This window comes from Triturus cristatus, chromosome 2_1 (assembly GCF_964204655.1).
Source record: "Triturus cristatus chromosome 2_1, aTriCri1.1, whole genome shotgun sequence".
Classification (NCBI taxonomy): domain Eukaryota; kingdom Metazoa; phylum Chordata; class Amphibia; order Caudata; family Salamandridae; genus Triturus; species Triturus cristatus.
In genome coordinates, this window is record NC_140581.1 from 766,234,911 (window position 1) to 766,249,111 (window position 14,201).

General features: G+C 42.0%; 1 protein-coding gene across 1 annotated transcript in view; it reads left to right on the top strand.

Moving 5' to 3' along the window:
• The window catches only part of SLC12A2 (solute carrier family 12 member 2), a 345,212-nt gene that overhangs the window by 149,427 nt on the left and 181,584 nt on the right, over window positions 1-14,201 (top strand). Inside the window, exons 7-9 of the mRNA XM_085632709.1 lie at window positions 1,307-1,415; window positions 12,921-13,048; window positions 13,142-13,226. Coding sequence (XP_085488835.1) covers window positions 1,307-1,415; window positions 12,921-13,048; window positions 13,142-13,226 — 322 coding nt within the window. The remainder of the gene's footprint in view (window positions 1-1,306; window positions 1,416-12,920; window positions 13,049-13,141; window positions 13,227-14,201) is intronic.

Genomic DNA, 14,201 nt, shown 5'->3' on the forward strand with positions numbered 1-14,201 from the left:
TGAATAGCAGCATTCGAGTAGATGTTGTTTGCCATCGGATGTAACAAAGTAGTTCTTGCAGCTAGATGTCCTTCAGTGAATGCACAACTATGTATGTCATGCAGATCTGTTCTTCTTGGGGTTTGATAAAAAGGAAAGACCATACAGAAGAGGCTTAGAGGATTCTGTCAAGCTGGATCGTCCTGTGTATAAAACTGTTTTACAACCTGGCCAAGAAGAAACCCCATGAATGCCTATGGGCCAATTCCATCCGAGCTGAGGTTGCTACAACGGCATCAGCATGGGGCTGGGATTCTGTGTTGGCCATCTACCAAGCTGCAACATGAGCGTCGCTGCACACATTTACCAAGCATTACTTCCTTGACCGTGACATCCGCAAAGGGGCATTTTGCCAGGTTGGTCCCATAGGGCATTGTTTTGACTACACTTCTTGAGCCCTCAACCTGTGGGTAGGTGGTACTGCTTTGGTATCTGTTCTAAGATGAGGACTCTATGGTTTGAAGTTTCTATCAGAAGAACAAGTTCCTCAGCAGTGTTCTTTCTGATGGATACTCAACCTAATCTGAGATTACTCAATGGCCGTCAACTACCTGTTCTGTGGAGGGGATATCTGCTCATTCTAAAAGCATTAAAAATTGGAATTCATCAGACTTCGCCCGTAAGTCTTAGCTGATGCATATCTCTGGGAGGAAAAAGAACAAAGCATAAATGACAGTGTGCTGGGAATAGTGCCTACATGCGTCTCTGCTCCATTTCCAGGTCTGTGCAGTTGCATTAACTGTTTATTTTTTGTATAAAAAGTATGCCCTAAAGAGTAGAATTCACTGCACTGGAGGGACGGACACTCGCAATGTTGACTCCACACATTCATTTTTGACGGCTTATGACTAGCTCCTTTTCCCCCTACCTGATCATGGAAGGCTTTCGTGGTTGTTAATGAAAACGTCCATTTGAATTTGGAGCACAAATTATATGGTCAACGTAACACTATTTTAGTTCTTGTTTTTGCTGCTTTTAAAATATGCTATGGATTGCAATTAGATTTTGAAAAAAATTAAAATAACATGGCTCATTGCAGAAATAATGAGCAATTTTGGCAGGTTTAATGGTCAAAATGAAGTGGTTCTGATAAGACCTGTACTGTACTACTGAATCGCATGCATGATTTATAAAAAAAAAAAAAAACTGTTGTGGTTTAGTATTTGCATATAATCAGAATGCAGTAGACTGTTAGTATATTCTATTTGAATTCAATAGTATTAATAATCGGTTTCTAAGATTTTATCTTTTATTCTTTTTGTTATAGGCCCAGATTGTTTTGCTGGTGATTCTTCTGTTGGCTATTTGTGATTTCCTCATAGGAACATTTATTCCATTTGAAGATAAGAAGCCTAAAGGTTTCTTTGGCTATAAACGTAAGTAAGAAAGGGTCCTACTCCAAGAAAAATGTGAAGCAGTGATACATAATTTTGTGTTTAGGCTTCTTAATGGTATATTCTGTATAACTGGTATGGAGTGCTGATTCCTCTCACATTATTGTTTAGAGGTAATTAGATGTCAACTTAACCCGCAGGCACCAAAGTGTACACACCTTGTATGCTTCTAAAGTAGTTGGCCTGGATACAGTGATGTAGGGGATACTCTAAGGATGACTTTAATGTTGTATATGCCATCTTGTGGCTAGGAATCCATCCAGTAATGAATCAGTCCTCTGGTATTGTACGCCCCTTAATGCATTGGATTGCCTTCCGTCCAGGTGACCTGCATCTCACTTTTGATAATCTGGGCTCATTTGTGTACCATTGTAGTACATTTTAGAGTGATTCCTTTAGTTTATTTCCCTTTCATCTGATAACATTTTTATGGATGGACCATAAACAAAATGTTCTCACCTGTAGTTGTCCCTAACTGTACATTTAGCTTTCTGCAAGATAATGGAAACATTCCAGTTGATTTACATTCTTCAGTTATGATTTAATGCCCGTGAGCTGCAATTGTTTTGCTTTTTTTTTTTTTTTTTTTCTGAATACCATTTGAAACAAATCTTAAAAGCGTGCACACCAGCATATCATTGCTTCAAGTGCATCTCTATTATGATGTATAGATGCATAAATGAGAAGAGTAAAGGTGCATCTAATCTTATTCATGGATGTTCTAAGTCTCCCTTAGATACAGTGCAATGTGTCTTATGTTAAAAAAAGAAAACAAATTCTTGTCTAGAACAGAACATGTATCATTGACCTGGGTTTCATTGAACCATGTTTTAAAAATAAATAAGATGTGGTTACTGAACTTTGTGTAAATGGCATTGCTCATACCTCCTTCCACTGCAGTGGACCTGTGAACTTGAACTTCAGCAGGAGGCAAGCCAGTGATGTAGGGAACTTTTCAAAGAAGGGCCCACACTTAGAAAGGATGTATTGCATTGTAGAATATGGTGTGGACCCGGTTGATCCAGAGGAAGGTTGTAAAGAAGAACCTTTTGATGATTGGATGGATGCTGACCCTTTGCCTTCAGTGAATGAGCAGGGTGCAGTCGGGAATCGCCTCCTGACCATATACACGCACAGTTTTTTTCCACAGAAACATCCTCCTCCCACTTTCTTAACTTTGACGTGCTGCGTACTTGGGCTGTTGCAAGCATAGTAAGTACTAAAACCCAAAGTATCATGAAACCTTGCTAAACGACCCTTTTGATTGCTGCCAGAGTATATTGATGCATCCAGAAAGATCATGCATTTTGGCAGTGTTTGACACCGTGTTTTGATTGAAATCGCCTACTGGCTCAAACAATTCAGTTCATATTGAAAAGCTAAAGTTCAGCTAAGGTGGGCTAACATCACTGAGAACAGGTATTGCAATACCTGCTTGGGGAGAGAAGATTTATAACGTAGAGGCTGCTAACTTCAGCCATATATGTTGCGGCTAGTTTTGCAACCTGGTTGTTTTCTGGATTCACATGATGTGCATTGTTCTGCGGTCCTTCTTTTTATTCTTTCTCTCTTTTGGACATTAACCAGTAGGAGGATAGTGCCATCCATCCCCCTTTTATGAAATCAGACATGGCCACTATACCCAAATGTATGGTCATCGTCCCAGTCTCCCAACACCCCCCTCACCCCCCCCCCCCCACCCACCATTGGGGTTCAGAAGTGCGGTTCACAGCATTGTGTCAGGTTGTTGGGGACTGGGTCAAGGATGGGTGAAAGGTACTGAAAAGAGAAGACGCTATCAATTTAGACAACACGCATTGAGGAAGACCGACAACCACAGAAGGCACAGGTTTTTTTCACTTGAAGTTTGACCAAGTGGGTTGGGAAATGCACTATCCAGGTGTGAGAGAGGGGGAGGGGGCTGAGCTACGCTTCACCACAACTTGGTTCAAAAAGAATTTTTGCCTGTTCAAGGACTGAAAGTCTGAAGGGTGTGAGTAGTTTCTCCACAGTACTGTTAGGATGGTGGCCCCACCTCTGTTTCTCCCAGACTATGATGCAGTCCCAGCAAGACTCCCCTAAGGGCCTACCTTAAGGAAAAGACATTGAGTGGAGGCTGAAATTGTGGCTCCAATTTACAAGAACAAGCAGTTTGTTGAATTCCTGTAACAGCAGATGACAGTAGGGTGAAAGAGGCGAACTAAGCTGAACTAGAGTCCATGGCAACATTTGAAACCTACAACGAAGAAAAAGAACAGTTCTAAGATGAAGGGAAACCGTATGAAGAGCCCACTTTAGATTCATCATGAGGGGAAGCTGTATGACAAGACCTAGATGCAGACTGTTTTGAAGACCCTTATAGACCATTGCCACCAGATGACATTTTGTATGTATAATGCAGTCATAAATAAGGGCTGCACAAACCTATGACATGCATGTATAATAAGAGTAGACAAAAACATGATTCCTTTTAGAAACACTGTTTCAGTTTGTAAAGTTAAAACGGTTTCTGCCCATGCTACCCAGCATTATTGACCAGGTGAATGAAGCTTTTAAAGAACTAGCTTCTTCCAGAGCTGTAACAGAGTAGAGCGGAAAGACAGAGTGTACAGAAATAATGCACAGGCAGAGACTATCCTAGTATCCAATGCTAGGAAAAGGGCAGACGCCGTAACTTCCATAGGTCTACCACAAGACATGGAAAGTAAGATGATGGCGATGACTGACTGGGAGAAGTTGGAGAGATTAGCAGCTTCACAGTGGTGAATTGCAAACTCTAAAATAGTCTAATCGGTATGGACACTAGCAACAGTAAAAGATAGAGGAGATAATGCTACATCTCCCTGATCACTACAAGAAAAGGGCAAAAATAGTAATCAAGGAAGAAAAGACTGTAATAGATACTTGCCTTAAATCTTCCCTAGGTTCAGCAGGCATTGCGAGTATGCAAGTGTACGTGGGTACCACTCTGTAGATATGCCTTGTTAATGGTCTTTATGATCAAGCCCTGTATCTTTGCTTGAAACAAAACATGATTTTTATTGGAGAGAGTCTGCTTTGAGCAATGGTTGATAACTCCCTCCAGCAGATGAAGAATGTTTGACACAGCCACATCTGTGGAAACCCTACCAAGAGCACATAGGCAGCCGGTGTGCAAGCTCCAAGTACACGCTGGAAATAACCAGCATCACAGACATTCCTTTCGAGGCAGAGCCAAGGTAAAGATCCGGTCACCAGAGGGTCGTTACAGCCACTAAGAAACGTAAAGATAAACTCTAACTCCAAATACATGTAGGGGGAAGGCTAAGTTTTTCTCAAGGAGTGGAGCGCAACCACCTCTTGACAGATTGGTACTCGTGGCCATAGACCATGGATACTGTATAGAACTAGGACATACCACTGAATGTCAAGCCAAAGAAAAGTGCTAGCAAAGGAGAAGAACCAAAACTCCTGGAGCTGGCGATACAAGAACTCCTGCAAAAAGGAGCTTTAGATAAGGGATGTCACTTGCAAAAAAAAAAAGTTTTCAACTCCTGTCGGGACTGTCACAAACAAATTGCTGTGACGAATCTCCATCCGGTATGCCTGTGGTGCTTGGGGTTGAGCCACGACTCCAAGAACTGCAACTACTGTGCTTTGATGAACCGGATGGCCATCAGGGACCCTAAGGTGAATCTCTACGTCACCAAGCACAAACCTTTGCATCAAAAAACCATTCACCGTCCGCATCCAAATTCTGGTCCCGTTCTTGGTCCTGGAGCTGTCAAAACTGTTTGGGAGGACAGTCTTAGTCCTGGTTGAAATCCTCACGTGCAACCAACAAGAAGCACAAGAAATTGAAGTGGCATTCTGCTTCTTCGCACCACTGTTATTCATCTGAGCAGAAGCTGGTGCGGAGACATCTCCCTAGCTCACTCCCAAAGTCAGCTGACTTCGGACCCGATCCCACAACTGGTTCTGGCACAACCAGAGTTTTGGGGGTCCTCAGCTATGCCACTTCCCGCACCACAACCAACTAAGGCCTCAGACTTGCTGATACGAACTTCTACACAGGAGGAGGTACAGATTGTTTTTTCCAATGCCAGTCCGACCTCTATCAAAGTCTTGTGTAATTCTATCTGAGATGTCACTTCTCCTATTTGATTTGCCACCTCCATAAGGGAAGCAACACACTTTGCATTCCCTCTTTGGGACAGACACTGGCAATAGCCAAGACTCTGACAATGTTTGCTCAGCCTTACTATGGTCACAGTTGTTACAAGGAGCTTCAGGATGCTATTGATCTCGATACTTTCCTGAAACTGATCACCTCTCACCCCATGGAGGTGAAAGCTAATGTCTCGACAGAAGTTAACCGGGGCAAACGTCTTTGGAGCCCCTTCTTCACTTTAACAGGGCACTGACTGATACCTTATTGTAACATGGGCCAAAACTTGCTCCTGCTCCCCCTATCAATCGTCACATTGCCAGGTGCCATCGCCCTGCTCCGGGTGACCCCGCTTTTTCTTTCGTAGCATTCATGCCTAATAGCCTGGTGAAGGAGGCTATTGCATGTCACTTTAACCCCAACACATTTTCCACCATTCCCCCGATAGGAATCTGAGGGTAGAAACTTTTGACAAACTTTTTTTATTTTTTTATTTTTCCAGCTAGTCTGGCTCTCCATTCAGTTACTGGCAGCTGCTTGTTGGGCTGTTACTCCCACTTCTTTTTTTGATTTTGTTGCACGAGGCCTCCAAAGTGTACCCAAAGACCTTCAGTGTGTTTTGCCCAGGTGATTCAAGACTGCTAGGGTGCAGCTAAATTCATGGTTCGTTGTGGCTTGGTTGCCACAGATTCCACTGGATGGGGCATTGGCACCCCTGTTGTCATTTGCCATCATACCTGGCTGCAATGTCTCAGGCAATGTCCAGTCCTTCCTCATGTACATGACCTTCAACTGGACTCACCTTTTCGGGTACAAGGCTGATTTCGGTTTAGAACGTTTTAAGGAGAGAATGGCTATTGCACACACTCTGTGCCTTTTTTCCCCACCTCACAGCCACTACAGTTCCATTGTTCCTATTGTGGCTTTGGCTGAGGTGCCCATTCCTTCCAGATTGCTTATCCTCCACAAGGGGTACTATCTGGGTTGGTAGGCTATTACTTCAAACAGGTGGGTTCTGCAGATTGTGCGTAAGTGCTATGCTCAACCCTTCCTGTCTAACACGCCGCACCTTCTACCGCCCCCAATTACTGATGGAGGACCATATCTCCATTTTGTGGCACAAAGTGCAGGTCATGGTTGCTATTCCCTCTTCTGTCTGTCTGTTCTCCAAGATAGAGGCTTGCAGCCTATTTTTGACCTGCACCCCCTCCACGCCATCCTCTAGAAGGAGAAATAAAAAATGCTCACCCTGGCCCAGTTTTGGTTTGGCCTCGACTCTAGAGGCTGGATAGTGGAGTTGGACACTAATTTCTATATCCCCGTCCAGCTGGCCCACTTTCGCTACCTGCTATTAGTGGTGGGACAGGAGCATTTTCAGTTTGCTGTGCTCCCTGTTGGTCTCATCATTGCCTCTTAGGTGTTCACGAAAATGATGGTGGATGTGGCAGCATGCTTTCGAAGGTCAGGGGTAACAGTCTCCCCCTCTCCTCACCCTGTCTTCCCTCAACTATATACTTTTATCCTCTTACCTTCTCTTCATTGATAACTGGCTACCTGTACCCCTCTATTTTATTCCTCTCCCAACCTTTTTCCTTTCTTATGTCTACCATGTCAAGTCTTCACCTGTCTCACACATTGCCCCCCCCCCCCCCCTTAGCTTAAGTGTCGCCTACCGTATCTTCCTTGGGCCAGCTCCTGATTACTTGTTCACCTCACTCTTACCATCTAAACCTGATCATCTCCCCTCTGTACCATCCACCACAGTCTTACTCCCACTCTCTCTGCCCTTAATTCTGCTGTCTCTCCGTACCTAACATCCAGCACCTATTTTATGATCAACTAGTTTTTTACACTCCCACAGCCCCCGCTAGTTGTCAGCTCATTGGCCTGGTCTTCTCTCATTCAGTGTCTGTCACTCTAGTCACTCTTCCAGCGTTCAATTTTGAGCATTTATTTGTTGATTGTTGTCGGCTACATTGTCTCTACCTGTGTGCCTTCATCTTTCCCCACTATTATTTGTATTATGTTGCTTTGCCTTTGTTTAGAATTAGCTTATTCATACTGTTATTTCATTTGCCAGAAAATCTTGATTGCGCGTTATGTTTTACACCAACATTATACTGAACAGTGTAAAAGGGCTAGTTAGAGCCATTAAAAAACAAAATACATGACTCTTCAAGCGGTCTGATGAGCACAGTGCCAAAGAGCTACATTGCCTGGCCTTCTGAATTCATTCAGGAGAATTGTAAGCCTGCCTTAAAAATGAGTAGAAATCCTGTTCCTAGGCAGTAGAGCACGATTATTGACTTTTCTCATTGAAAGAATTCTAGTACTCCATTGATGAAGTATCTTCCAAGTCCACCTTTGCTGTCAGTCAGAAGAAACGGAACCAACGAGATTTGGAGGACAGTGTGAGATTATCCTTTGATCCAAATCCCTTCTGTGGGAAACCAACTATCTTCCAGACCAAAATGTTCTGCAGCGTGTGGTGGTGACTGATGCCTCCTTCACTGGTTGGGGTTTCATGTGAAGGACTTTTCTTTCAACCAGATGATAATTTCTCCATAGAATTTTGTGCATACTCATACACACTTGCACTCATGCTCTTCTGCTTCTCACACTTAACTGTTGGTTTGCAAAGGCAGTACTGCAACTATTTTTTACCCCCAAAAGCTGGAAGGGTTGCATTGTTGGGTCTTCTGAAGTAGTTTGGATGAATTGGCACTTGGACCTAGAGAACAAAATATGATGGACTGCTATACATGTGCTCTTCTAGAAGTTAAGTAGAGGGGGCTCAGCATCACAATTCTGCATTTCCTTTAGGATTATGAGACTCCTTACACTTTACTTTGCTCAGTTGGCCCAGTGATGGACTTCTTAGTCTCTTCTTCGCCACAATTTTCTCCTCTAGTCCATAGCTCCTCCTCTTGTGCTTGCTACTATTTAGCGCCAGGAATTCTTGCTCCTCTTCCAGCTATTCCAACATCAGCTCTTTCTACAAACAGAATTGTCTCCACTCCCAATATATTTCTCACTCCTTCCAGGTACTGTTCTCATTGGTCAACGTATTCACACAGAAAATCATAAACTTCATTGAGATTCAACGCTTCTTATAAGGAAAACACGCACCTTGTAGAGATGCCATTCCACAGAGGGCTTGGTCATGCATATTTAATCACAGGCAAGCAAATAAATCTTCTTTGCCATCTTCAACTCCTGTCAAAAGGTATTCTCTGACTCTTAATAAATCTCCGCCTGCAAGGAGGTCTCTTAATGAAAACTAGTACCTTCAAGGGAATGGCCAGAGGGATGGCAAACCTTTTATCAGAGTTAATCATTTCCTATGCCCCCCGCTTCCCAGGTTTGCTTGAACCTGCCATTGAGATCTTTCTCTACTTTCCCTATGAAGGCGGTTCTAATGCAATTCCTAGAAAATACTGGCGTTCTGAACAGCCCTCCTTGTTTCGTTGATCAAATCTTCTGCCTGACCGTCATTGCTTTATTAGCAAGGAAGAGCCGCCTTATTGTTTTTCGGCTATGTACCTTCTATGCTTGGTGAGTAAACAATTGGACTCTCTATGAAGCAAAGTTTTTGGCACATCTTCAGCTTCATGAAAACAGCCAGTGGCACCGCTTCAAAGTAGAGAAAAAAGTATCTGTGTAATAGTGATCTGTGACTCTCACAAACTGAAGATTTCAAGTAAATCATACCTCAAAGAATTAAATGATTCTTTCATCTCCTAGTGTACATAGTTATAGCCATTGTCTTGGTATGAGGCATTCGTCCTGCCCAATCTCACTGGGTTCAAAAGAGAAACTCAACAGAATTCTCAACCTTCCCATTTTAGGCCACACACTTTGGATCTCATACGGACAAAGTTTCAGAGAATAAAGTCTGAGAAGGACTTTCAAAACGTTTGGGTTTGAAGAAAAGAGCACAGAACACATATTGGAGAGTCTATTACCAGAATAGGGTCTGATCACTCATTGGTCTCCGCAGCAAAATTAGCAGATACAAAAGTAGAAAAAGTGCAGACCAGCAAGAGCAAAAAGAGGTCAGCAGGAGATAAATATCTTTCTATAAAAGAGCGCTGTGGAGCGGGTTCCTCTAACATAAAAACAAAAGGGAATTTCCTACTGTTAACTTTGGTTTAAAAAACACAATAATGAGATCCTAGCATGAATTTAGACTTATTCTCTATCTCGGTGAGTAAATGACTCATGAAAGAAATATTCAGAATGTTGGTGTCTACCACATATATCCTAAACTATATCAACCAGACTGGATGTGCACCATAGACTGTCAAGCTGCATATTTGCTCATTACAACTGCACTGAAACAAAGTTCCAGGGGTTTCTGGTGGACCAAGCAATCTTCTAACCGTCAACCACCATTCAGCCCCACAGTAATTTTCAAAATACTTATTAGGAGTGGCACACATTTGAGTCGAACAAAGTTAATAATCTAGTCATGCCTGGAAGATCAAGGTATTGTCTTCAACAGGCAGTCCATCATTGCCAGTTAACACAACATGCCTCACTCCCAAAAATGTAATGTGAACCATGCTAAGTGCACCCCGGCTCTAACCCATTCTTTATGTTCTGGATCTACAATGGGCACTCACTATGGAGAAAGTATTTTCTTCTAAGATTTTTTTTTATTCACCTCGTATGTATCCAAAACCAAAATGGGTATCTCTTCTAGGCTACTTGGCATCTTGAACTTTTCTGGTCCCAATTGTTTGTCTCAAAATGAGACCTTGCCATAAATGCCTACAGGACCCAGGGTCCCAATATTCAGATAAGTGTGAGGATGAGTTTATGCTCCTTTGAACATCGATCCAATTGTGTTTGTGGTGGTGGCAAAAAAAATTCTACAGGTAAAGGCATGTGATAGCAAACATATCTTAACTTATAACCTTTTGGAATTCTGAGCTCTTCACTCTCATGTCCTTCGTTCCATCAATAGGGACAACTTCTTTGCTTGTTCCAGTGTACTAAACAAACAGAGAAGCATGAGATCGTCAGTTGTTTCTCAGTAAAATAAGCACCGATCTCTCAACCAGAAATCTGCAGGTCTCGCAGTTAACCTTGAATGGAATGCAGGAGGGAATTCTCTAAAAACATTTTGAGAACCACAAGTGGGTTCTAAACAAACACTGCAGAAAACCAAATCAGATTTGGTCCCCAGAAGTTAACATCCAGGATTAAAGGGAAATATACTCTTGATCAACTGATTAGGGATGTTTTCACACATCCACTGTTGCATCGGTTTCTATTGATTATCAAACTCAAGTACTCAAAGGCCTGGATCATTCTGATAGTCTTGATCTTGGTGGTTCCTGGCCTCCTTAACCTATCAGAATGACTGCACAGGAGGCTACAGTGCCGGCCTTATGAACACAAGTTCCAGGTCACACCTTGAACCCAGCCTTCCATCTTTGAATTTACCGTTTTCTTTCCTGAATTGTTACAGTATGGCCTTCCAAATCTTTTTTCCCTCTGTGGCCATTCTGTAAGAAGCCAGGTGTCTATCCACCAAGTCTGCCTACACCTTCATGTGGAGGAGCTTCAGCATGTGGTTGATTCAGAAGACCATGACCACCAACAAACAAACCAGTGTCAAGAATAAGTGATACTGCCAAAACATCTCTACTTGCTAGATAAAGATTACAAGTATCTTTTATTTTGGTATACTGCACTGCTGTTTCCACCCAACTAAAATATTTCCCAAACATTGTTTCTGAGTCCCTGTGATTAGGGACTCCCAAGAGGGTTTTAAATGTATTCTTAGTCAGATGACTCAACTCCATGGGAGTTGAATATTGCCCACTTGATGCTTGAGGGCTCGCGGTTGAGCTGCTCCACTTGGCTTCTTTGCAACGTCTGTGGTGTAAGTCTGCCTTTTTTTGTTATTAACCCAGCATATCGGGGTATGCTAAGATTGAAGCTATATGCTACCATGAACTCAGCATACTGTTGCATAAGAATAAGGAGATCATGGGCATGACTTGCATAACTTGTTGGGTTAATGCTGGACTTCTGTGTTAACAAGGCAATTTCCTTCAGAACTTTTCCTTTCTAGCAGAAAGGACACCTCATACAATAGATGTTAGTGTTGATACTTTATCTAGTCCAAATCAAAGAGCTTAAAAAGGGTACATCTTTATCACCAGTGGGCACTTTCGAATGGCTATGGGGACATTAAAACAGTCTATTCATAAAGTTTCTTTTGTCAGATCATGTTCTAAAAAGCCATTATGGCCTTGACTTATTGAATCAATGTTCATTGTTAAGGAACAATGCAGAAATCTACAAAGCGGTTACCTGGAGGTCTAGCCCCACTTTTGTAAGACTCTAGAGTGGACATCCGAGTTGGTGATTCTTTGTGGAACCTCTTTGGGCATTCTGTTGTTGCTCTTTTATGGGTGTGCTGCTCTGTTCAAGTCTTACGTTGATTGCGATTCCCTTGTTCAGGGAATCTTCAATAAATGGATAAGCAACCCTCCCTAGTAGAAAGAATGGGAAAGTTATTCCTTACCCGGTAGAATCCTTAGACTCAAATCAAAATGGCGCTACTGCCACTTGGTATATAGGAAGTGAGTGGCTAGTACCCTGAAGGAGAACTAGGACTATTGGTAAAGTCTTCTAGATTTGCCCATCTGGTTTAATACATAGTCACTACTTCCCATTGTTGTGTTGATTAAACTTTTTTATCCACAGGTTGCAAGGAAGGGAGTTGTACGTAGGAGAAAGGGATAAGTGACTTTCCTGTCTCCCTTGTAGTGTTATTTAAATATCTCCCCCTTCTATTCTCATTGCTATCTTTAAACCCTGGGAAACATACAGTCCCATTTGGGCTGCTGTACTGAATGGCTAAGCTGTGGCATTGAGGAGCTTTGGGGTGGCATGGAAGGGGAGATTTAAAAAAATGCAGCGTGTGAATGTTAAATAGACTGTAATTTGAGCTGCTTCTTGACTCGACACATCTGTAACACAGTCACATTTTGGTGACCTGCAAGATGGTAGGAGCCTTTCTACGAAGTGTGAAATGTGTAAATAAGGATTTTAATGTTTAATATTCAATTAATGCAAGTTAAGTATGGGATTCCGTGTTTATATTTTGCATCAAACTGTGGTGTTGGAATGTTTTCTTGTTTTTAGGTGAAATTTTTTTTATTTTTTGGCATGACATGTACATCGGGGGTTCAGTAATACGGTTGCTATGATTGGCACCCCATTTCATCATCCTATATACTTCTTTTTTTTTTTTTGTGTGTGCGCGTCCCCTATGCAGTTGTTACTTCTAAGACTTTTTTTTTCCTTTGTCTCCCCAACAGCGGAAATATTTTCTGAAAACTTTGGACCAGATTTTCGCGATGGCGAAACTTTCTTTACCGTCTTTGCTATTTTCTTTCCTGCTGCAACAGGAATTTTAGCAGGAGCGAATATCTCAGGTGATCTTGCGGTAAGTGCTGTTGAAGGCTTTTTGTTATCTACACAGCTCAGCAGAGTTGATAGGACATTTAATATAAATGTTTCCTTTATTTTCTTTCCCCAGGATCCTGCATTAGCCATACCAAAAGGAACAATGTTGGCCATTTTAATAACCACTATAGTTTACGTGGGTGTTGCGATATCTATAGGTAAGTTGGTTTATTTTGCTTTTTGTGATGAGCACAATGCTTCAGTGGAAAATGGAAATGGTATTGTAATTCTTGTCCACCCCATACTTGTGTTTGGACCCAGCATACATTGCTTGCTGTAGCCTGCTTGTTAATGGCAAATAATCCTTCAAACACATCTAACATGGTACTGAAACAGCACAATCTCAATATAGTCGGTTAAGAATGATTTGAGTGCACATATATTTTTGAGTGGCCTTGGATGGTTGCTGCCAGCGGTGAAAATGCTCCTCATTTACGAATGCAGCCTAATCCTGTGACTGGAGTGAGAGGGTGTTTGGTGTAAGTGTTGGAAGTCTTATCCATTATATTTGGACAGCTGTGGCCTGCAAAGGAAAATGGGCTGGAGCACAGATATTGCAGGAATGCTGCAGAGATTATAAAAACAAATTCACACATTCATTATCAACCACTGAAGGTGCCTTATTTTAGCTTACGAGAAATCCTCCAAAGGGTATTGTAGGAAAGGCAAAAATAATAGTGCACATGCATTACCTTTGGAAGATTTCTCAAGGAACAACACGGAGCAATCAAAAGAATGTCGCCACTCCATGAATTTACGCCAATTGTCGGGGCTTGTTACCATTGTCCAATATGGTCCCTGACAAATTTCCTCAAATAATTTTTGCTCTTCATTTTCTTTCAAAGACTATCAAATTATTTGTAATCGATTTTTCAAGCAGCCTTTACTTAAGAAGTTCTGTGTAAAGTTCATGTCTGCTTGCGGTGTTTAAGTTAATTGTGAAAAACTATAAATAACAAATATCGAGCATTGCTTCTTGGTGAAAAGATCTCCAGATGATGCATGTAAATCGTATGGGGTTATCTTTTGTGTGTGTAAATGTTTTTTCATTACATTTTTGGTAAATTAACAGACTAATCTACAAAAACACCATGGGGCTCGTGCGGACCGTCGGGTAGACAGCCAATCATAAA